The sequence below is a fragment of the Corvus kubaryi genome, unplaced genomic scaffold (genome assembly GCF_017639235.1).
Source record: "Corvus kubaryi isolate FWS band 111438036 unplaced genomic scaffold, C.kubaryi_AGA036_p1.0 37334, whole genome shotgun sequence".
Taxonomy (NCBI): Eukaryota; Metazoa; Chordata; class Aves; order Passeriformes; family Corvidae; genus Corvus; species Corvus kubaryi.
The window spans coordinates 14,220,329-14,246,179 of NW_024581108.1; the positions used below are offsets into that span (position 1 = coordinate 14,220,329).

Consider the following 25,851-nt stretch of genomic DNA (forward strand, 5'->3'; position numbering starts at 1 on the left):
TGCTTTCTCTGCTTGAATTTCTAGCTCTTCTGTTCAATTACTGCTGGACTACTCCATTATTTCCTTCTAGCTGCTTTTGCATGGATGTGCATTGAAGGTATTCACCTCTACCTTATAGTTGTGGGAGTCATCTACAACAAGGGTTTCTTGCACAAGAATTTCTATGTCTTTGGCTATGTCAGCCCAGCCGTGGTCGTTGGAATCTCTGCTGCACTGGGATACAAGTACTATGGCACCACAGAAGTGTAAGTCACTCTTTCTGTGTCCAAATCATAGTACAGAAGGAGACAGTAATTGAAAAAGCACATTTCAAGGCATTTTCTGCTGTTTAATTTTCAGATGTTGGCTCAGCACTAAGAATAACTTTATATGGAGTTTTATAGGACCAGCATGTCTAATAATTCTTGTAAGTATAATTTTAATTTTTTTATTGTAGTACATAAAGCCAATAATAAAAGGTGTTTAATAATCACCCACCCACTGCCAGCATAGCTGTGAGTGCTAATTATAGGGCAGAATCGACTAATTTAGACCTTTTTATAGTACCTCTAAATTATTTATATGCTGTACATCTAAATACTTTACTAGTCTGAAAAATGAATGTTTGACAAAAAAAGTTCAATATACTATCAGAGGGGTTTTTTCTTACTCTCCTTCTTTTATCCCAATGGTTTGAGAAATTCTGTGAAGCATTTCTGGTTTTTACAAAGCATCTCTGTATGTCACTGGCATCTCAGCATGGCTCAGCAGGAGGTGTACACAGACACCATCCTAGCAGACAGATAATCTGGTTTTTCAAATGTTGTGTGACTTAATCTCTTATCAGTGATCGGTCATCTTTGTAAGATTAGACTGTCATCTTTGTGGTTTTATCATTCGCATGTACCCTGTCATCATCAAAGCCATTTTAAACTAAATTGCGACGTCAGAGAAAAGAACCCGCTATTTCACATGGGCAGACAAGTCAAGTATTGATAGCCCTATTTCAGCTGTGAAGAGGGCCTTTTTAATTCTTATTGGAAGTGGTTTCAAACCACAAATTTGGCAGGTATTATATGTTCAATGCTGAATCGAAATGGTTTTGGTGTCTCAAGAGCATTTCTAAGTGCTATAAAGTTTAAGGAACCATTCTAGCTGTAATGGGGCTTTATTGTGTATGACTGTGTTGACAGTGATAGCTGGAGCTAACAGAAGGAGAAGGTGCAATAGTGAGGCCTCACAACATCTATGGTCAAGTCAGTTACAACTGTGTTGCTTTTTAAGCTGTTTGGTAATGATGTGAGGATTTGTAAAAAAGAAGTGGAAGATCGTAACACATAAAACTTGGTAGTGGAACAGTTTTATTTCAAGGCATTATCCATTTCAAAACTTAATAAACTATCAGGTATAATTCTGGTCAAATTCCACCCCAAAATCCCGCTGCATATTGGGTACAGCTGGAAACAACATGCCAGATAGGTGATGCCTCCCATCTCACCCTTCTTGTGAGCACAGCAGATTTTGAGAAGCAAAGCACCATGACCTCCCTTCACGCAGTGCTTCTGGGGTCAGATAGCCCTGGTGTCTGACAGGTTACCAAGATGGAACAAAATCATGGGGAGACATCATCCTTTACTAGGAAATTCTTACAATTCTTAGGTATAAGTTTACAATTTCCTATTTCCTCTTTGGACCTTATCTCTTTCTTTCATGGAGGCAGCACAGCTGGGGTTTTGTTGTTGTTTCTCTCATACCTGTTCCTCATCTGCCTTCAAGTAAAGATTTATGCACAGTGGTGTATCCCTACACTGTTAGCACATGAAAATCTCATTATCAAAACATACAAAATGCTCCAAGTGTAGGTATCTGTGACCTTGTTTTCAGCTCCAGCTGAGCTGTACCTAATGGGGATCTCAGGTACACAGCGCGGAGGCAGAGCAGGTCTGCAGTGGCTTTGCTGTAAATCTGGCTGGCTGCAGAAGCAAATCCTGCAAGCTCGGCTCTGAGGCCTGTAGACATTCTTTGAGCACTCCAGATCTTCCATCATTCCCTGCAAATTAAAAGGAAAAAGGGAGGTGCTAGAAGTTGATCCAGGCCTGCGTGCCAGGGCAGCCCTCCTACGGATGAGGAGAGCAGCCAGCGAGTTTCTTTTCCTCTCACTCATTTGCCTAAGTGAAGCCAGGCCAAAGACCTGTAGCTGGACAGCAAAGAACCCCGTGGTTGTTCAGCTACTTTTTGTGTGTTATAGGAATATTTTGTGCTAACTTGTTTTCACAGTATTCACATACCTTTATTTAGTGTCTCTTCATAATCATGCTCCACTAGACCGGGGGGCAAAGACAACCCACTGTCAGCAAGGTGCTTCAGCTGCTCCAGGGTTTTTTTGAGGGTTTGGACAGCTTGCTTTGATGAAGTGATAGCAAACTGAAGCATGAACTGCAAGAGGGTTTTCTAAGGGTGCAGGGAGCTAAGTAATTTGCTTATGCTCTATCTAGATAATAAAGGGAAATACGGAAAGCCTATGAAAATAGGCACTGACACTAGAAGATGAAGTTGGTGTCAGATGTCTTCACCATGGAAGGCACATTGGTGGTGGTAATTCTGTTTCCATTGTCCAACCTTCCTCTTGAGAGCAGTGCATGGGCTCCAACATGACAAAGATTAAACTCTTTCCAAAGTAGTGCCACCCAGGAAGTCCTTTTAATTGCAGGAGCCAATCTTTTCCCAATATTTCCATTCTGCTCACAGCTAATTAAAGAGAAAGAGGGGAAAAAATGCTAATTAAGGACTCTGACGAGGAAATGTCACTTTTGTTCTGGAATAACCAGATAGGGCACTACAACCCTCATACTGAAAGGTGAAAAATCTGGCAGCTTCAAGTTTACCTTTAATCCTGAGCTTCATCTACAAATAGCATTGAATTTGCAGGTTTTCAAAGATAGTCTGGAGAGTGTGGATAGCAATTCTCTGGAGGGCTACTCACCACAAAATTCTTGCACAAAAGCATTAAAATTATTGTCATGACAAATGCCCATGTACCCAATGGTGTTTTCCATTTCTGTGAGTGGGGGCCCAGGAGATTTGTGGTTTGGATTATACTGTAATCTGCCTTTGAGACAGCATGTAAATGATGAGAACAGAACCATTCCTGTACCAGTGGGTTATCTGTCTCAGGGCACATTGTTTCAAACGTGCTCTTGGGCTGTAAATCTGCAGTAATAATGAAGCATAGGGAGCTCAAATGTTTATCAGGAGTACAAATTAAGTTCTCCTCTGATTGCCTAAGCAGAAACACTGCTTCTGAAGGTGTTTGCTTATTAAAATTAAGGTTCTATTAGAAGTCTTAAGTGCAAAGCAATGGCCTTATTGATCCCATCTAAAAATTATTATTATTATTATTATATTGGTGACTGTACATGAAAAGAAGTGGGTCAGAAGCTCTTTAGATGGACTTAGCCAAGAAAGAGCATTTTAAACCTTTAAAAAGCAGGCTGCAAACTGAAGATAATTTCTACAACTTATTTCTTCCTCCTAATATTTGTAATCTTTAGAACCACAACCATTTTAACTAAAACTATGCAGTAGATTAGATCAAAGCATACAAGTATGGAGAAATTATTTATAACAAGTATTTAAACTTTTTAATAGAAAAGTGAGTTTATCTCAAGCTTTAAGGGACAAACATTAACACACACTGCAACCCAAGCCTGATTGAGGCAAAGACAAATATAAACCCCAGAGATAAAAGTATGAAAAGGGGGGGGGGGAGAGAAGAGCATAAAAAGAAGCCCTAGAAGGCTTTTTTTTCTATTGTAATACAGTCTTAAAATAATAATCTCCCTGTAATAAGTGTGCAGAATGGAAATGACTATTTGCTGCGGGGGTGACGTGGCTGCAGTTTTGATTAGCATGTAATGTCAGTCAATAACAAACTCCTTCCCATTGAGGAGGATCTCAGCATGGCTTTCCCCACCTCTGGCATCATAGCTTTTTGAGTGGGAGCTGACCTATGTAAGGGCTTTATTCTGCATCCCTGGTGTTTTTGGAAACTTCACCTTTTAAATTCTGTGGACACAGCACAAGTCCTTCCACTTGTACCTATTTTGAGGGCCAGCTGTATATTAGTTACCCATGTGGGAGTAGAAATGATGTCTGGAAGGGTTAGCCAAAGGCTATTAACACTGTAGTTATAAAAATGTACGAGACATTAAAAGGAAAATTTGGAAAATAATCACTGCTACTCCAAGTGCAGCTATAGCCAACCCCTCTAATATACCTGTCTCCCACAATGTTCTCCCATCAAATCTGTTCAGCTGAGCTTTGTGCAGCAAGTTCAAAGTCACCCATGAAAACATGATTTGTACCTTTACAGTATCGACAGAGTCATGCAAACTTGACTGTTGTACCTACTGCCACTGCCACAATAAATTGGCACACCTCTGTGAGGAACCAGGACTCAGAAGTGTGACGTGTTGTAACTTTAATAGGTGCAATTTGCCATTTGACAGTATAAATCTATCAGTATCATTTGTTGAGATCACCTCCGTAATAACAAAATACAGACTTGCTCTTTGACTTTGGAACATTTCCAAAATTGAACATCATCCAGATAATCCTCTCTGTGTCTTTTATCCAAACATCCCAGTGCCATGCAGTGAGAAGGTAGCTCCTGTATGCTATTCCTTGTTTTACTCTTCTAATGAATGTTTTTAGGGACATCGAAGGTTTCTGGCTTGGCTTCAAGTTCCAGTTTCTTGAAACAATTGGTAATTGTAGTGTTTACAGCTATAAAAATGGCTTAAACACAAACCCTGCAATTTTCAGAGCATTCTTGTGCACTTGACTTGGAACATACAAGCCAAGAATAATTCTTGGGAGCGGTGTCCCCAGAAAATCCAAGCCCTTTTTAAAAAATGTAATGGATAATCAACTGTAAAGCAAAAATATTCTAAGAACTTCAGTGATTGATTAACCATACTGTTTTGAACCTTTCTTGTGTAAATGAATGGGTAAATGAATAAAATATACAGATTGCAGTTGCAAAATACAAAAAAGTGACATATGAGTGATGAAAGCAGGCTAACAGTAGAGTAATGCTTTTCATTAAGGAACTGCCTGCATATTCATTAGAGCTAGTCGATTACTTAAAAAATACATTCATCAGATAATTTATTTGATGGATTTTACCATTATTTGTCAAATAATTTATTCAACAAAAAAAGGTAAAATTAATGGAGTAGTGCATTTATCAAATCTTAATGGACAGCTCTAATACTTATTCAGTTCTGTACATTTAGGTTGATTCAGGATTAGTAATACTGCTGCAATCAATGCAGAAAAATTTCTTGGCAAATCCATTACTCTGTTGTTTTCTCATATACACACAAATTTCATGTACTTCATCTAGGCTATTCAAACTGAACATCTTATAGAAAAAAAATTCAAACAATCTAAGATAAAGAACGTGGTCTGACAGATCATTGTTACCATTTAAAAATAAAAATTTAAAAAAAAAAGAAAGAAAAAGGAAAAAGCAGTCCCTCTGAGGTGAGTCACATCACACTGGTGTCAAGTCCACTGCCTAATTGGGTTCCTCACTTTATTATCCCTGCTCTTCAGTGAAATGTTCAATGCATGTTCAGTATTCCTGACATTTCTTGATATTCTAAGAATTTTTATCAAAAAATTGCTTGACCTCTGACTTCTACCACAACAAAACATAACACCACCTCACTTTTTTTTTGTGAATATTTATGCTTTGAAAAGCTCTGTGGGTTTTTTATAACTAAGCAAATGCTTAGTTATGCTTCTTAGATAGATGTGAAAGATATACTCTACCATCTACTGTATGTTTTTCAGAAAATAGCTGGTTTAAACAATTTTTACATCTACTGTTATTCCTCAGTCTGCCTTTTTAGTGGAAATAAATTCCTACAGGGACTAGAAATGCCTTTATTATTCTTTATTAAAGAGTAATAGTCCCCTTTTCATTAGCCCCTCTGTGGCTTCAGTTGAAGGTGTCTCCATGGCATTTCTTATGCCATAGTGGATAAAGTGGAGAGAATTAATTATATAGCAGCATTAAAGACTGAGTCTGCAACTTTGCTTGAAACAGATTAGTTCAAAGCACAGTGCTGTTCAGCAACAACAATACCTGCTGTGCTAAATAATAACTGAGTCACAAAATACTTGCCCTGTTCAGTGGACAGGATCAGCTTAAATCTCCAAGCCACAGCTTCCACATTGCCATACTCAGTGGATGTAATTTCTCAGCAAGACCAGAGCTTTCACATGAATTAAGGTTTTATCTTCCTTTTCTCTGCCATTAAAGCTCCAATTCTAAGGTCCCTGGAAATACTTTGAAAAAAGAGGGTGTGGCCATTAGTCTACAACGTGAAAATTGCTACATCCTATGTTATTGCAGAGTAACAAATTCATCACATAAGGCTGAAGGGTGCTTGAAGGATGTTCCAAATAAAAGCGGGTTTTTTTTAAAAAAAAACAACTTAGTAGTTCTGTAATAAAAAGTATATTAAGTTTTCCCTTTCAGTCACTGAAAGGACATTAGACTTGAAACTCAAGCATGTCCTCTGTCACCCAGAGTGAACCAAGCAGAAACAGCAGGTGAGGGAGTACAGGTGGATGTCAGGGGAAAGAGGGAGAACACCTGCATGTGCCAGCTGGCTGTGCAGATTTCCTGAGGTGTTCCACAGCTCAGTGCAGATTAATGTCTCACACATCCTCCTTCAATTCTAGGAAGATAAACAGTGCCCATTCTTTTAATGGATCCATGTATAATCAGCTTCTATGGATGGTTTTTTCAGGAAAGCCACACAACTGACTGAAATAGGTTGGGGTTTTTGTTTTTTATTTTTAGGGTTTTTTAATTGTTTAATATCTTCTTGGTGATTATGTACATTTCCTTGTTACAAGCACATTTACTATAAACATATATGCTTACCCTAAATTGTTCATTGAAAGGACAACATAGGTTTGCTTTAGGCAGTAAACATGGACTGATGATGTCTTTTGGACTTTCTTAGCAATTACGTAGTGACTTCATCCACATGACATATTTTCTCACTCGAATCAGATTTTCTTCCACTATTCTACTGCCCTTTTGATTCATCCCTGACAGCCATTTAGAGAGGCGAATTTAAATTCACAGTAGTAATTGCACAGGAATACTTTGCTTGGAAATCTCACTTGGTCACTGAAAGAAGCTTTTGTGGTTTTGAATAAATCACACCATGGGATTTTGCGACCATGTCCACAGCAGAATTGCGGATATTTCTGAAAAAGCAAAAAGCCAAATCCTCAAGAGGATTTGGCAAATTGTGGAAGGTATGGATATCTTTCTGCCAAGTATTCACGCCTCCAAAATGGCAAATACGGCTTGTTCTCAGACTTGACATCTCAGTCATGCTCCTGATACTTTCTCCTTCCAGGTAGCTCATCCATTCACTGAAGCTAGTTGTGCTAAAAGATAATACTCAACTATGTCACTCCTCTTTGCCATGCAAAACTCCTTCTGCAGGGCTCCTGTATAAGGCTCCAGATGCACCCTAAGAAAGGTTCCCATCTATGCAAAGAAACCATAGGACAGGAGCAAGGTGTAGTCTGAACTTTTTGATGCACCTTGAATCAGTTCACTAAACAGCCTGATTTACGTCACTCCTAACACACCTTCCCAAAAGCTTCTTGGAAAAGGAGAAGAGTAAACCTAGTAATTATTCACACTGCAAGCAGAATAGACCCCAGTCCTACCACTGGATCTAATTGGGCTAATAATTCTGGCTGAGGTCAGGTGCAGATCAATTGGTTCATTCTTCCTGCCCTTGGCTGCAGAACTGAGGGTGAATAATGTGTTTAGTTTTGCAATCCAGTAAGAAACACTGAATCCGTAAGTCTGCAAAGCTGTTTACCCTGATGAAAAGCATAGAAACCTCATTTATTTATTTATTTACATCTTCTTTTAAGTGATATAAAGTGACATAAAGGAAACACTTAATTGAGTCTAAATCTATAGCTTGAAGTATGCAAAGGAAATCTTTGAAGTATTCATAAATAAAAAGCAATACTATGTGAACATTTTTTATTTCCTGAGTCAGGATTTGAAATAAACCCATTTGGCTGTGTTTTAACTTTTAAAACAAGGGAAATCATTAAAGTCTTAGAACTATAAGATTCTACCCCTGAATAATGGAAAATATTTCCCAAAAATACAGCCTAAAGGGGGTTCATTAAGGTTTTTGTTCCATTTCCTACTCCCAGATAAGACTGCTGTTGTATACTTAAAGCATTCAAGAAGATATATTCACTGGGGACATGGTAATGAGATAAATCAGTCAGGAGACAAACCCTGACTGTTTGACTGCCAGCTTGTGTCCAATTTTATGCAATTAATATAGCATACATTTTCATTTTGAAGCTTAAACTGTTGTATTGTTAATAGCTTAATTCCGTTCTCCCCTGACTGAAATAATGATGACCCACTGAATGTTGTCATTTTACCCAGCCATTAGCCATCCAGCCAGAAAGACAGAAATGTATTGCTCTCTGTGGCAGAACTCAGACCATCACAAGCTCATTAATTCAAACGCTCATAATGAGGGTCATTGTACAGACTGATACAGATACAGCTGCTCTGAACTTCAGACATTTTTTGAAAGAGCCAAATTCAATATGATATATGTAAAAAATTCAAGTATATGCCTAAGAGAGCAGCAGGAGAAATTTTCTCATTCTTTTTTGTGAGATCTGACATCAGCATATAGATGGTTTCATCAATTATTGAGCCAGAGACTAAGAAAGGAAAAGGGAATGATTTGGGGGTTTCATTTTTGAAGTTTGAATGTAAAGTGCTCAGACTGAATCAGAACTAGTATGTCTGAGTCTTTAGAATTAGCTACCTCTTTCTTATACCTTCTCTTCTTTGTAACACTAGAGAGCCTTTAAAGGCTGGTATTTGAAATGTTTTAATAACTTTTGAAAGGCTGGGGTGTATCTTTTGCGCAAAGATATCCTACATGAAATTACCAATTCCTTTTTCATTCTATAAATAATGTGTATTGGAAATAGCCTCAAAACCTCAGTCTCATATTAAACAATTACAGCAGTGTTTAAAAAACAAAACTGTCTTTAGATAATTCCTGGATGAGGAACTGGGGGGTGAGGGAAATCCAGGTCTCTCTGCTCCAGTGAATATTTAATTATTTATATGGCATGGAATAGATCCATCAGTAGCAGGGAATGGAGAGAATTCAGAGCCTGGAGAAACCAAGGGTCATAGCCTAGTCTGAATATTAAGGAAAACAGAAAACTGTGCCCCATGTCTCCAACATCCTATACAAATGCACAGTCCACGGGGATTTTCATTGTTCAGGAGTGTCCTTTCTGGTTTTATTCAGAAAAGCTATCCTAGTCAGGAAGCGTTTCCTGGTGAAAACATAGTCTAAAACAGTAAATGTCTTTTAGTGCTAATGAACTGACATTTTTCAAGAAAAAAAGTATTAGACAAAATTTTTTTGAATGCCCTGTCCTGATCCATTTCATTTCACCAGAAGTCCAGGTGCTAACTGAGCTACCGTCATGAAAGACACACCATTCCCCTCTGAGCTTTCAAGTGCTCTTTGTCTTGCTTTAAAAAAGGAAGCAGGGCGGGAGGAGAAGGAAAAAAGACGTCTTAGTTGTCAAATTTGACAGCTGTCAGCTATCTTGATGGGGCAAAATGATGATAGATCACTTCACTCAGTGTCTTACAATTTAATTGTAATTAATTATGAAAGAAATTACAGCTCTTCAATTTGAGTGCAAATATTTTTATTTGCAAGTTTTATTAAATTTTGTGTAGTTCATCCTATTCAGTGTTCAACTAACAATAACTATCATTCTGTATCTACACAGAGGGAGTTCCATGCAGTGTGAAGCACTAACATGATATTTACTTGAGGGCAGAACACTATGTTACTCTTCCAGTATGTCAAATGCGCACCTTTAAGACTGGAACTAAGGACCTATTTTAAATATAGCAATTGCTAGGCATTGTGCCATTAGCAGAACTCCAGCAGCCTGGAGCACTTAGGATTTTAGGACCTATATGCTCATTTTTATATTATTACTAACTTTCCAAAATACAGTTAACAATCAGCAGAGAAGTTTGTAATTTGCTTAGACAATAGATGAGATTGTTCCTCAGTGCTCTCTGCTGGGGCAGTCCCAGACCTGGGAGGAGTAGAAGCCAGAGCAGCAGTGTCTTGCTCTGCCCATGCCCAGCTTTCCTTCCTTGCAGAAGCACCTGTTCAGGTAACCATGGCAGTAGGGACAGAGAGGGGGGGATGCAAATCTGCAAACAGATTTCCAGAGCCATCCAAGATGTAAGTGAAGGTAGGTTAACTCCACACACTGCTTTTCCCATCTTATTCTAAGACACATATGATTGGTTGAACAGACCTCCCCAGGCTAATTCCTTTGGCAAAGCCTCCTTATTGTTGACAAGATGATTAGGAGAGCACCAGGAAATTTCTTTGAATTCTCAATTACTTTTTCTCTCCTACAAGAGGAAATTATCAAGAGCAATGCTGTGGGTCAGATCTGGTCCTAGGACTTGTACCACTCCAGATAGCTCTGAACTCTTCCTTGTGTGCCTGCTGGACCTAACCCACCAACATCACAATTCTGAACATGGGAACTGTATCATGGAGATCCCCAAAACAGCTGCAGGGCAATTTCACTGTCCTGCTCTATACTACAGTGTGCATCCATGACACACCTAAGTGCTAATCTGCAGAGCAAAACCTGCACCAGTGTCCACTGTTGCCTGTGAATCCCTTGGGATTGCCATTCTCTGTGGTGTGTAGTGATAAAGCTTTGACAATCCTGGTGACAGTGGGAGTTTTACTATTTAACTGGAGTTCTGCATATTGGCTTAACGGGGCCAGAAGCCACTCCAAAACCTTAAATCCTTCTGACCCTTTTCATATGTGATCTCCCAGAGAGAGATGTACCAAACACTTACCATCCTTTCTCTAAACTCCATCTCGGGTGTACAATAAAACCCAGCTCATGCAGATTTGTGTCTCCTCAGAGATTATCCAGAGTTATACAGCTACATAAATGTAGTTGCCCATATCTACAGAGTCCTGATTTCATGGCATCCTAATAATTGCTCTTATTCAATGTCTATTTCACAGAAATATATTTTAAGTTTTTCATTTGTTCATAAATATACCACAACATTTCAAGAATTTAAGAAGGCTAAAAATACTTTTACAAATATCTTTAAGGAGACTTGATTCCCTGAAGATGTTGTGAGTGGAGGCTTTTTCTGTATCAGTCCTTGACTTTGATTAACCACTTAAAAAAAAAAAAAAAGGAATAGATTAATTATTAAAATTAGTCCTGTAGTGCACCTGAGCAATGATGAGTGAAACATGATTCCCACTGAATTGCAGAGGAGGCAGGGTTGAGGATGCTCAGCACTTCAGAGAATTGGGCTGGTGGGGAGAAAGTCAGAGGTTTCCTTTGTAAAATGGTGAGGACTGAGTGCACTGTTTGCTCAATAGCAGTTTGGGGTGGTTTGTTAAATAAATAAAATACAAAAAATTATTCAGTTCAGGGCTTGGAATCAATGCAATTCCCCTCTAGTCTATTAGACTTGCCGAGAAGCCCCTCTCAGGACATGCAGCAGTTTCTCTGACTGCTCAACCATGTAATAGCACTGAAAACAAAGGCACCAGAACTTGCTGTGTCACACTGTAACATCATTATTCACTTGATAAAACTGTGGCCATGCCACAGCATTTCACGCTCTGGGTTTGCCCCAAGCTGCAGTGTAACTCTGCTCATTATTCAGGTAACTCGTCCCCAGGCTGGCCCTTCCCAGCCCTGTGCAGAGCCTGTCCTGAGCTCGGCTTCACAGCTGCCTGCACATCCTGCTCTGCTCCAGCTTGCTCCCTCTCCAGAGACAGCATGCCTTATGTTTGCCATTTCATTCTCATTCACCTTGCCTGTCACCTTAAGGCAGTCTTAATTATAATATCATTGAAGGTTTATTCAACAAGATCTTAAGACCGTGGTTTAATTACAAAAATGAAAACACATGATTACAACTAAAGCAAGAATAAAACAATATTTGGCTGTAAGTAGCTGTTGAAACTTTTTAGATGTTTCAGTGTCTCTCATCCAGAAGCCCCTCTGTTTGATCCAGGATTTCCTGTGTACATCTATATTTTAGATTACTTTTACAGCCTACCACCTCCATTTCTGCTCATTTGAAACTCAGTTTTGGATACAAATTCAAATGTCTTAAATGTTTGTATCTTTGGCCAGGCATTTTAAGTGATTTGACTTCCCATATCATTTGCTGGAACACATATGGCTCTTTGGGGATATCAGTTCTATTTCCTCTTTAGTCCTAATAAATCCAACTTATTAGTGTTCCTAACTCAGTCCTGCCATCCAACATGAACTTTTTACTTTCCGTTTCCCAGAAATAGTTGAGGCCATTGGTATGTTCATAGCAAAGAACATGCAGAGTATCAGGTTGAAGCAGAATGCATCAATTTTAGGATACCTTTTGGGATTCCTTTTGGATTACCATTTTTCTCCAAAGGCCACACTTGACACGTTGTTTACATTAGCTGTTTTTTTCTCCGGGATTTACCCATGAATTCATGCTGTTGTTTTCCTGCAAGTTTTGCTTCACTTCCATGTCTCAGGATAGTTACTAATACTTTGGTTTTATCCATTTCATCCCCCTCAAAGGACGAAATGCTGTTCCAGAGGCTTCCAGCTTTGGTTGAAGCATTATGTAAAGCCAGACTATGCACTTCTGCTTCGCTATAGAAATTTTTTTATTAATGGAGTGCTTCAAAATGGGGCAAAGACTGACTTAAGATTTTATAAATCTTGGAAATGAGCAGGTGTTTCAGAAGTTAAGTTCACCCTCATTACCCTGTAACACTACCTCCTGTGAGGCTACCTGAGACATATTGTACAGTAATTGTGTTCTGGCAGCTGACTCTGAGAAGCCAGTGTTAACCTCTCCCGTTCCCCTGATACATACAGATTATTCCCATTAGAATGGGCTGCTGAATGAAAAGATCATAGTTAATGGGTATTACTTTAATGCAGAAGGCCAAATCCTATTATCCTGTGCAACGGACAGTGCAAATAGTATTTGTGTAAAGGAGCTCCACTGGGACAAGGAGAAATGGAGCCTGCTGCCCGCGCCATCCTTGCTCAGCAAAGCCTTGCCTGTTCTGCAGCTGTTATTGTGAGTAAGGGGGGGTTGCCCCATAGAGCTTCTCACAGAACCTATTTCTGGCAATAGGAAGGTGCTCACTGACATTAGTAATCCTACTGAGGGGCTGGCACAGAGGAAGGTTGGCTGCATGGTTTGTGCTGCCATCTCCAATGCAGTTTCTGAAGAAGTAGCAGTGTGCACTCCATGCTCACAGTACTTTGATCACATTTCCCGCTACCTTTTTCAAATTAATAAGTACATTAGCTGGGTTACGCAGATTAAAGTGTGTGCACAAACTTATTTGATATATTACTCACCAACAAATATAAGATAAAAAGTAAGTCTGCATATAATTATCCACAACTGCTGACTGACTTATAATTAACTTTGAAAAATTGCTGGTTTAGGAGATATCATAGATTACAATTTTAAATATAAGGAGCTTCAGAATAGCTCTCACGATCAGCACTAGTACAAGGTATTCAAAGAAGGACTAATTCCCTAAACTGCTAATCAACTCTATCTCCTGTCCTTATCAAATTGTAAATATATTATGCTTCATTAAACTATGAGCATGTAGCTAATTAAAGCAGAGCCTGCTTTAATATCAGATATTCCCCCCTTGACACAACAAAAATGTTCTAAGGACATACCTAATGAGTGTTAACAAATGAAAATTATTCCTTTTCAAGTGATGCTGTGCTCCAACAGCTTTTGGTTTTCATTTCAGAGATTTTTGTTTTAGTTTGGTTTGGATTTTGTGTTTGGTTTGGTTTTTTTAAATAAAAAGAAGCAGGGGAAAAACCATACAGTCTTTCTGGAGAAACAGCTTGAGGAAGGCATTAATTCTATTCATTCTACAGCTGGAAGCCCACAGGAACTGACCAAGGGATCGCAACCAAAAGTTTACAAACAGTACCTCAATGACACAGAGCTAAAATTTAGTACATTCACTGACATTTTAAATAGATTCTGATGTTAAATGCTACAAAGTAAGAGAGCAACCATCCACATTTTTAAAGGAATGCAGTATAAATTTAAATGAAAGATCAGTGAAGCCTAGCCAAGCAAAGAGAGGATCAGAACCACAATTGAGCATCATTTGCAAAACTGCTTCTTTTAGTCACTTTTCTTCGTTTCAAACTCAAATAAAGCAATGCAATTTTACAAAAATCAAGGAAAAAAATACCAAAATTATTCATCTGTGACGAAAAACCATAAAATATAAGAGAGAATATGCAGCAAGGAGCCTTTCAACAGAAGCTAGATTTTTTTTAATTATTTGTGTAAGCCTCTAAGATTTTTGTGTCACTTGAAAGTCTTCACACCCCAAAGTCCTCATAATGAATGATGTTATTAATGTTATTCAGCAACAAAAGACACATGTTTCAAGATCAACATGATACAGTACAACAGAAAACCCATATGGTACAGGGTTTTTCAGCAGTTTCTCCATTTCCCTTTCCATTTTTTTAATTCTTTCCCTTTCCCTTTCCTTTTCCTTTTCATTCCTTTCCTTTCCGTTCATCCATCTCTACTTAGGAAAAATAATCTCAGCAGGAAATCGAAGAGATTTACCGATAAAATCAATAAACATTTGCAGACTGTTGGTAGTGATACTGTTGAGATAAGGTAGGGTTACATCCCTGTTTGACCAGTGTTTATTTCAGGGCTCATATTTTTTAATAGAAGTGAATCAGAACAGGGTGGGTTTTTTCCCCTCCTGGCACGGGATTCCCTAAGTTTCAGATACCCAGAAACTCTATCTGACTTGTTTCATTTAAATGTTTAACAGTTATTGGCATTCAAGAGTATCCTGGTTTGAACTAAAAGTTCCTTTCTTTGCTCCCCTCAGGTTAATTTGTTGGCTTTTGGAGTGATTATTTATAAAGTATTTCGACACACTGCAATGTTAAAGCCAGAAGTCAGTTGTTATGAAAATATAAGGTAAGTTTGCCATTCAATACAAATTCTACCTTCTGTAGGTTTAAATACCAACAGAGATGATAGTGACTATTCAAAAATAACTGTTTAATCTCCTGAGATTTGTATAAAAATAAAGATTTTTTTTTCTGTTATTACCCTTACCTATATTTAGACATAAATTTTGCAGTCATTATTCCCATTGAGCAATACCTTGTATGCTGGGGTGTGTGTGAGAGGTGTACAAGGAAAACAAGTGGGCCATATCAACCAGAGGGTGAAGGCTGACGGCAAAGTTAAAGAAGAGATTGTCCTTTTTTCTTAAGTATTTTCCACAGCCTCTATGCAAGCCAAAACAGATTTCAAAACTTACTCCTGAAATGGGACCAAAATATTTGCCTTGAAGTAACAAGTAATTCAGTGATAAGAGATTGGAGGCATTCGTGTTGCTTGGGAAAAGTCTGCAGTAGGACGTTGTGTTTCTGTGGCACTGGGGGAATGGAGCGGATTCTCTCCAGGATTTCACTTTGCATGCTGCTATGATTTTTCCATCAACTCACTCTCTTTAAAACTGATTTATAGGGACCTTGAAAACCGTTTGTGCAGGAAAAGCTGAAGTGTACTACAGGGAACATTGAAAACAACTTACTGTTTGTGTTGCTTAGGAACACTCCTGCAGTTTCAATGCATTGAACTAGATTTATAGTCAGGATTTAGCAATTGTTTGATTGATTACTTTCTCTTATTCCTCACCTTTCATAGCTTCATGTGGTGACCTGTTTCTAATGAAGTTGAAAATTATTCATTTTCAGGGGAACAGTACTAAAAATTTCTGCTGTACAAAGGAAGTCCTGCAATGACTGAGCTGAGAATGAATAAGAAAGTAATCAGTGGCTTCATTTCCAAGACAACATGCTGTAATTTGCTCAAGCCTGTTGTCGCGGGTTCGGTTTGTAACCGGGCAGAAACACCAATTTAGTGTAGTGGTTTGGTCCAAAATACTCATTACTGTTTATCTGCTGTGAGATAAGAATTAGGAGAAATGCAAAACAGGCACCAAACTTGAAAGAATATAAAGAAGTTTATTAACAGACCTAAAAGAAGAAAAAAAAATTATACCACCTTCAGAACTCTCCTCCTCCCCCCACCTTCCTCCCTTCCCCCACTGACAATGTTCAAAGACAACCCTTAAGATGTTCAGTCTGTTTACCACTTCCATAATAACCTTGTTCAGTCCATTTAGAAAGAGAAGTCTCTTCTTGCTCATGCTATGAAAACATTATCACAATGAGACAGCCGCCCACTTCCAAATATCGTTCAGTCCATTTAGGAAGAGGAGTCTCTCTGCCTGCGTGTGAGTCCTTTCCCCCGACTTGCAGCTTTTCCCGCAACTGCTTTCGAGGGTCCACTCTTGAAGTTTTTTGGGGTATAATTTTAAGGTTGAGCCGTTCAGAAACAAAAACAGAGGCCCTTCTCCTTCCCTGGGAGCAAAGGGTCTTCATCATCTTCATCGTTAGGACTATCTCTGGGAGCATCTCTAGGGACTGAGGTTTTCTCCTTTCCCGTTTGGAGCAAAAGTCCTCATCTGGTCCATCTCTCCCTGTCCAAACTTCCCATGAAATTACAGCTGTGTCACCATCTGCCTATCTCAGAGCAGGTGCTTTTGCTTACGAGTTGAACACTCCACCCCCCATATCTTCTTGAAATTACAACAGGATACTCTGATATATCATAGCTTCACAACAGAATTTCAGCTTTAAGCATCTCCTCTCTCTCTTCCCTCAGGTTTTCAGCTCTTCACAGCAATAAAAGGGTTAATCTCACCTTGGCCTTGCAGCTTTGCAGCTGGAATGTTGAATTTTTCTTATCGCAGTGGAGAGGGGGGAGAGCCGAGCCGCTCCGGCTGCCCACGGCAAGGCAGTGGGGGGGGTTCCACGGCTGGAACAGGTCCATGGCTCCAGGATGGCCGTGGCCCGGCCCGGCCTGGCCCAAGCAGGGCCTGGCCGGGCCCACTGGGCCCTGCTCGGGCCCTGCAGCCACCTGTGCCAGCGCCGGAAACGAGAGAGAGCTTGGAGGGGGAGTTTGCCTATTCTTAAATGTGGATCACAGAGGTGATCACAACTTTAAGTGGCTTAGAGAATTGTCCATATTCAAACTGGCCAGCTGATAGGTTCTATCAGGTCCCAGAGGAAACTGTAAGCACCCCTTAGCAAGGACGTCCCTTCCGGGACTATGCTTGCTAACCTATGACACCTGTGTACAGTGCTCTACAGCATCTTGGAAAAAAAATTTTAGCCCATCAGTTCCTACAATTTTAGTGCATCAATATGCTGACCCAGGAACTATTTGACAGTACTTGTGCTCTAAAAACAATTTCTTGGGGTTTTTTTAAGAGAAAGAATTTTAAAAGAATCTGATTTTACAACTGGCACCATCCTCTGCAGTGAACCTGAGAGGCAGCCTGGGAATCCTTTGATGTCATGCCCATGCACTGACCTAAGAGCATACTGAACATTTTTCTGGGTTATTTTTTTGAGGAAGATAAGGGGGAGGAGGAAAATTGGGGGAATGCTTCATAACAGACATATGTTTTTCCTTGGGGAATTACACTAACAGTAGATTTAAATCAAATCATATGGTGCTGCAGTACACTAGAGAAAACATATTTGAAGATTAAAGAAGCCAGTGTTTTAAGGCCCTCCAGTTTTACTCCTTTGCTCTTCCATAGTGATTATGTGAGTTTGTTCATGCTAAAGTGCTACAGCACACCCTGAAGAGCAGTCCTTGCATTTGCACTTCTCAGGCCTTTGCAGCTCTGAAAAACTTTCCAAGGCAGCATTCACCACCCAAAGTGGAGAAGAAAGGGGAATAGCATGTGCCTGCATGTTGGTCACAACGTTTTCTTACTGTCTAGATCCTGTGCCCGAGGTGCCCTTGCTCTCCTGTTTCTCCTTGGAGCTACCTGGATTTTCGGGGTCCTCCATGTGGTCCAGGGATCCGTGGTTACTGCCTATCTTTTTACAATCTTCAATGCCTTCCAGGGGATGTTCATCTTCATATTTCTTTGTGTATTGTCTAGGAAGGTAAGTGTCCTACTTCTTGTGGGAAATGACTCAGTCTCATGTCCCTACACAGTCAGGTGCCCAGCCCTGAAATTGAGATTTTGCCTTCAGTGGTGGCAGAACCACTTTCCAGCTTTTGTGTTCTCACATATTACCTCCAGTTTTGAAACTGAGGCATGAAACATGGAAAAATGGGGCTTTTTAACTGTAAAACTGGTTATAGTGTCATTAACCTGATGAAATAATACAATGTGTGTAATAAAATTTCCTTCCAGTCTTTTCAATTAGCAGCAAGATTCACCCACACTACCCTTGGATGATACTTTCTTCAGTGTTCTGTCCTAAAGAAAAATTCAGCCCCACCTTAAAACATCTAGTGATGGGAGCAGTACAAAATGAATTCAAATACATATAGATCTATCAATAAATCTATTTCATAAATACATTCAATCTTTTTATTTCAGATTCAGGAGGAGTATTACAGATTGTTCAAAAATGTTCCTTGCTGTTTCGGCTGCTTGAGATAAAGGGAACGAAAACACCCAAAAGCATCTCAGCAGAAGAAGGAAGCAACCTACATGCTATTGTTATGGATAATACTGCAAAATATGGTATTGTGAAAGTATGAAATGACCCAGTGAGCAGGCATATCTCTTAGCTGAATTACTGGTTTTGTACATACATGTGCATTTGTGCAGAACATCTATTTTATTCTGTATAAAAACAGTATAGAAAACAAACTGGATCATTGCAAAACAAATATTAATAAAGACAAGGGAAAGCAGCAAATTTCTAAAGAACCTCAAGACTTTGTGACTGAGGTTTTGTTTCTAATATTAAAAATATCTGCAGTTCTTGAAAGCAAGATACCAAGAACCAACTGGCACAGCAGATTTTATGAAGTGCTTTGCTAGTGGAAACATGTTCACCATCCTTTTGTAGTAATGAACTTCTTACATTAAGTTGTATGTGACCATCTGCAGGGAATGGGTTCCATTAAAGAGTCAATAGATAAAGATCTGCTTCAGCCTAGTCTTTTGAAAACATTTCTTTTAATTTAAAGTAGATTAAAAAAGGGATTTGTTTAATATTATTCTCTTATCACTCTGAAATATATATTTGTATATTAATCAATCCTTTATTTTTATAACTTCTAAAGAATTGTTTAGATCTAAAGAGCTGAGGTCAGATCTGATACAAGAATGGTGGGACAGTCATTTTATTACTGAAAGATTATTTTGTGAATACTTTGAAACAGATCTGGTTCTTGTTTTATTTAATTGCCAAAAAGACTGAGATCTGCTTAACTGGCACTATGATTTTGGAGGCTGTGGGAAGAAGATGCTTTCACAGGTTTGTCACTTCATAGAGATACTTGGAATCCAGGCCTTGTAAAACCAAATTAAAATGATAGGAATCACCCACACAGAAGGATACAGATTTAAATTCAAGGTAATTTGCCTCTCCATTGTGTAAAATTGCAATTACAACAGTTTTCTCTACTCTTGACTCTACTGAGTCAAGCAGCTGTCTTCCTCTGAGGCTCCTGGGTTTTAAATAATCCTGCACTTAACCTTAGGAGTATGTACAGAACTACTGAAATCAAAGGGAGGATCGAGGTGCAAGTTTGGCAGAGCATAAACACATTGCATCAACCATTCCACCTATGGCATCTGACTTATTTGAAAAGTATGCTTTAATTTCACCCTTTTAGCACCTAAATTGTGTGAAGTGCTGAGCAATCTCCTGTCCATGTTGCTTTCTCAGGAAGTGTCTAGGATCTCAGATGAAGCCCAGTATTTTTACCAGTGAGACACTGTAAATATGTAGTTGTTAATAAATCCCACTGTCGTGTTGTCTGTTAAAATAAAGCACTATTCTGAATTTTATTTATATTACAGGAAATCTGGTTTTAGTAATGGTCAACTTTGGTTTTTATCTTTTTTCCATGTACACAAGGTTTTCATTGTATGCACTGCAATGACAGGCTTCATTAAGTATATTCCATGGCTCTGTCAAGTTTTTTGAAAAAAGAGGAGTCTATTTTTAAAAAAAATACTAAAGAAATCTCCTGATCTTTTGAATGTAAAATATGTGAATAAACTGGAGTGCTTTGCTTCCACATTTTGACATTTCCATTCATTTAAATAAATACAGTGGTAAAAGTTCTCATTGTTACATATCCTTTGCCCTCAATTATTTGCTGTATTTCCTTTGCTGTTGTATATTTTGTTCTAAGGTTGGGACATGCAGATACATATTACTTAAAAGAGTATTTTTAGAAGGATATCTACCAGCCCATCATTTTTAATCTCCTGCAGAACTGTAACCTATAGTAAGCTGATCTGGACAAAGCATCTCTAGTAACTATATAATGACTTCAGCATGCTCAGGGAGATTGAAAAAATTTCCTTGGAAAGAAAATATATCATAAATGTTTAGCTTACAATAGTCTTTGTAATGAAAGAACATCTTTTATAGGAATACTGCTCTACTGTCTCTGGGTCAGATCTTCATTGAAACTCTGTTTTCCTTACATGCAAGGATGAGTTTTCATCTTTTAAAACAGCACATAAAGAGCAGAAATTTTTTTTTAGATTCCCTGCCTCAGACCCTGAAGGATATTGCAATTGTCCTTCCTAGTGCATGCAGATGTACTGACAAGAAATTAAAGCGTTTATTTGTCACAGCCCTTAGTTACACAAGCCCCAACCCAGCAGAGTGAGGAGAGACATTGGACTTAAATTGAAAAAGAGAGGTTTCAGCAAGATGTGAGGAAAAACCTTTTCACTATGAGGACAGTCAAGTATTGGAAAGGGTTGCCCAGAGATCTTGTGTGGTTGTGTCAAAATCTTTGAAGGTTTTTAAGACTGGATAAAGTTCTCAGCAACCTGATCTCATACCTGACCCTGCCTTGAGCAGGAAGGTGGATGAGATGACCCTCTGAGATCCCTTCCATCCTTGATTGTTCCAGGACTCTATGGTATCAAATCAGAAAAATAATAATCAGGCATTAGTTACAATTTTGTTATGCAAACTTGCACTCAAGCGCTATGCAAACTGTTTTTCCAAAAGTAAATTAATGTAATCTAATTATCAGATAAACTAGCTGACTGGTTTGAAAACTAAGAATTCTGTTCAACACTTTTTAAGATTACACACTTTTTGGAGGTATATGACATGTCCAGTGGGGCCAACAGGAAAAATAAAAAAGTAAAAACATCAGGGATTGACCAGCGAGATAAAAAGAAAAATGTTATGGTTTCACTCTGAAAGTAAATGCCCGATGAAGAAATTTTTTCCATTAAACCAAACAGAAACACGTGTTCAGTGTTGCATTTCAAGGTGTACTTCAGAATACAACAAATAAGGTAAAGACTCATCTATTCTGAAATAAATATTCCCTCAAAGAATTAGAGTTGTATTTCAAAGAAACTGCAATATTATCACCATAGCCTTTGGGAGGTTCAGTCTGCTGAAGCTGTGCTAATAAACAGATCATCTGTTTACCTATGGAATGAAGCAGGTAGTCATTTAAAACAAGATAAATACAGTGCAAATTTATCTCAGACTTTTCTCTAGCCTCCCGTTGTCACAGACCTTCAACTCAGAACATGGTGATGCTCTGAAGCCAGGAATTTGGAGACTTGTGCACCTTGTTGACCACACATATAAAACAACTCTGCACATGATTATGTGAAGCAGAACAAATATTTTCAGGGCTGATTCCTCCAGCTGCTACACCTACAGCATCACTTTTCTCATCAATAATATCACTTTTTATATCTTTATCATAATAGTTCCTTAAAGCCCAGTTCATAATCACACTCTTGCAATGTGCCAGTTAATCCCAGGAGAAGCCCTACCTCCTTCTTTGAAATCTGTGGAGATGAGATAAAAAAGTCAAAACCCATGAAGAAAATTAAAACTTTCTTTCCTCTGGGAAAAGAGGTGGTAGGAGGAGGGCCCGGCCAACAACCTGCTCCAGCCTGTGTCACTCTCTTCCCTTTGTTCTCATACATTCAGTGCTGTGCTGTGAGATTACAGGAGTGACGATGCCACCTCACCAAAGTCACCCCCCATGCAATTTTTATATAAAATTAAGCCTTTAAGATGGATGCAGACTTGAAAACAGCTGATCATCAATGCACTGATAGTCCATTTAAACACAACCAAATTGTCGAGTGCAAACGTGCTGAAGCATTTTCACAAGTTGCCTGGCTCCCTGCCAGCTCAGCCCTCACGGCCATTGCTGTGGGCAGCCTGTCCACGGAGATGCAGTCACAGAAGGACAGGACTGCTGTTTTTAAACCCTGTATTTCCATGACAACCTGCCTGAACAACCTTAAGGAGAGGCAAGAGCCCTTGACATATCCAGACGTTGCCAGGAGTCAGATCTATGGCCACACATGGAACCTGGAGGCCCTGGAACTGCTGTTTCAAAACAAGCTGCAAGATGTGACTCATATGAAGTACAATAATTCCATCAGCTTTACTGCTACACAGCAATATTGACAGCAGCAATCCTACGGGGTCAGAAGAACAGAAAGTATGAAAAAAAATCCATACCCAACAAAAAGTAACAGTAAAACTGACTGTTGAGAATGAACTCTTTTTTTCCAAGTGGAACAAAAAAAAAATGCTTAAAAAGCACACTGAAATTAAGATGAAACATAAACATAAATTATGACTGATTCTATTTATGATAACAACTACGTTTTGTAGAGGCCTTATTTTACATCTTCCCAATGCAGGGTTGCACTTTTCCCAGGATTCCTTTTCCAGAACTATCCCTTTAAAATTGGAAGAAGCTTTACTTCTACAGATGTTGTTTTACAGCTTTTTGGTTTTTTCTCGTCTTGCTGGTAAGTACTTAAATTTTATTGTATTTACTCTTCTGGATTCCCAAGGAAAAATTGTATTTTCATCAAATTTCATAACATAGGGGAGCTCCTCTGTTTCCCGAAGCATTGCCAAATATTCTAATTAAAACTAGCTCCAAGACTGACCATCAGTCTTCAGTGCAGTGCAATAGGCACCTCCCTCCAATGTAAGCCTTTGTATTTATTGTAACTATTTATATAAATGCTGCAGTCAGCTCTGAATCCCCATAAACCTAACGCCATTTAAATTAATTTTGTAAGACTTTTGTGAGACACTGCTGAATAATTTTGCTGAATCCAAGTTGATTATAAACTGTTCTTCTTTATAATAACTAAGTTTGAAACCATGTTTTTAAGAGACAATCCAGTTTTCTTTGTTAAAATCAGTTCTATTTTAATCTGAGCAGGGACATTTTCCTCCTATGCCTGGCCCACCATTATTTAGTCTAATGGACTGAGTTAAAGGCAACAATCTTCAAAATCCCTTTCCTCTCTCTCTTTGAATGTTTCTGCACTATGCAGACTTCTGGCATCACCTTGGCTTCTGTTGGGTTTCAGAAATAATTGTTGATGATACAGTAAATTTGTTTTCTCTCCCTTGTGTTTAAATCCCAGTCTTACAAACACTCATGTATTTGCTCAGTTTTATGCACGACTAAGTCTTTGGCGTTAATGAGGCTGCTCATGTGCATAAAGTTAAGCATATGTGCAAGTGTTGTATGATCAGGGTCTTAGGATGCCAATTTGCAGTAATAACAGATTTGCATAAACTCACAATCCCAAGCACTGGGCTTCCTGCTCATTATCAGTAGTGGAATTCATTTAGCTGTTTTTCATTCCATGATGTTTATGAGCCTTTTCTTTTTTTTTTTTTTTTTTTAGTGAACTTCAAGTTGTTTTTCTTACCTCTCCTCAGCCATTTTTAATTTTGTCTGTCACTTAATATATGTGGGCTTTTTCCCTCCACTTACAAATACCCACCTTAGGTGTGTTAGTATGAGCTCATTTATGCTCAAGATGAAAGATTGGGTCACATTCCTTAAGCTGAAAATATGCTCCTCACTGTGTAAGAGAGCTGCAGAAATACCAATTGCAAATACCCAGGTAGGACTCATCAAAATCCTGTGCACAAGTCATGGCTTCTGTTGTCAAGGGGTTAGGCCCTAAATGAGTTGAGTAGCAGCTGTAACCCATTTAATATAGATGCCAGCTAAGGGAGAGGCAGCTTGTACTCCTCTCCGGCAGGTGGGTCGCATTGAAGCAGAAAAAAGACAAGTATATCCTCACTGAAATTACAAGGCCTGTCCTACTGAAGGATAATCTCTCTTCTGATGCTCAGCTCTGCTTTGTCTTCATCACAATTGACACTTAATACCTATAATACAACTCCTAAAGACTCTGGGGTTTGATGCCTTGTTCTCAGAAGCAGTGGTGCATACACTCTCTGTCCAAATGAATGGGGCAGGACCAGGTGTCCATCCTCCCCTGGCAGGTACTGATGAGGACACGCCTACCCAGAGACCTTCCCTCTGGAATGCACCCAGCACCCACAGCTGACCTTCAGTTGCCTTCCAGTCTAAGCCACCAGCACAGCTGAGAAGGCTGGAGTGTGATATTTGGTTTTGGAGTGAGCAAGGGATATCAGTGCTGCAATAGGAAAACAAGGGTAAAAACAGTGATATTTGGTGAGTAGCAAAACAAAGGCATGAATGCATCCTAACCCTAATATATAAGGTTTTCAAAGCCAGGAAAAAAAGATGAAAGAATAATTTCTGGGACAAAATTGATAGTTGAGAGCTATCATTTAGAGAACATCACAGTTCCCTCCATGAATAATTGTATTTGCCAAAAGGAAAGGGGAATAGTGCTGGGGGAGAGGAGGTGTTAGCACTCAAAGGAGGCTCAGGGTCTGGGGGCAACACAGGTTATGTATTATTGGGAAAATGAGAGTAGTATCAAATGGTAATTTTGCAAGGATGTCTTCTCTGAAGCTAAAAATGTGAAAAAAAAAAGAAACTGATTCTTGGAGAAACTTTGAACTATATCCTATATGTAATCTTTTTAATGAATGACTTGTGTGCAACATTTCTAGATTAAAAATATTACACATTACTGAATCAGACAGCATAATCTTGCAGGAACATCACGAAGACGTTTACAGTAAGAGAGAAAAAGGGAAAGACCCTGTGGTTCTGCATGGCTTTCATGAGACCACGTGAGCCTGTGAGATCTGCTTATACTGTTGCACGGCGTGAATGGTCTTGTTTAGTTGTTTTTTCTCCTTTAAAACTACTGTTTTCTTCAGAAAGACATTGTGTGCATGGAATACATGTTCTGTGAGCTACAAATGAGTAGCATCCCTCTGGATCTGGCAACCTTAGGCTGCATCCATCGTTGGATCGTTGTATGTCTGTGCAGAAAGGATGGACAGAAACGTGCTCTCTGGTCATGCACAGGGTACAATAGTTACATAAAACCATGTTTTAAAGTAAGCTATCCTTTCAAGTGGTCAGTGTTATCTTAACTACTTGAATGACCAAAAAGTTAGATTCTCTTTACTATATACCCTCTACTTCAAGCCTATTCACAAATATTTCTATGTTTTGCATTGGTTTTGGTCTGAGAGGAGGCCTGAAGTAGCCACAATACTAATGGAGGATGGTACAAGTGACAAGTCTCTTCTATGCACAAAAGATGCTGGTGAAGAGCTGCGTGTGATGACAATGAAGCAATAATCTCTTCTCCAAGCCCTGTATAG

General features: G+C 38.9%; 1 protein-coding gene across 4 annotated transcripts in view; it reads left to right on the forward strand.

Annotated features, from left to right (window-relative positions):
- The window catches only part of ADGRL4 (adhesion G protein-coupled receptor L4), a 74,786-nt gene extending 54,408 nt beyond the window's left edge, over positions 1-20,378 (forward strand). For 3 of the 4 annotated variants that reach the window (XM_042030392.1, XM_042030390.1, XM_042030393.1), the window contains 5 exons: positions 25-245; positions 340-406; positions 15,081-15,172; positions 18,063-18,231; positions 18,675-20,378. In XM_042030392.1, the coding sequence (XP_041886326.1) occupies positions 25-245; positions 340-406; positions 15,081-15,172; positions 18,063-18,231; positions 18,675-18,737 (612 nt within the window). In that variant the 3' untranslated portion in view covers positions 18,738-20,378. The remainder of the gene's footprint in view (positions 1-24; positions 246-339; positions 407-15,080; positions 15,173-18,062; positions 18,232-18,674) is intronic. The other variant, XM_042030391.1, reaches the window with a different exon arrangement.
- The last annotated feature ends 5,473 nt before the right edge of the window (positions 20,379-25,851 follow it).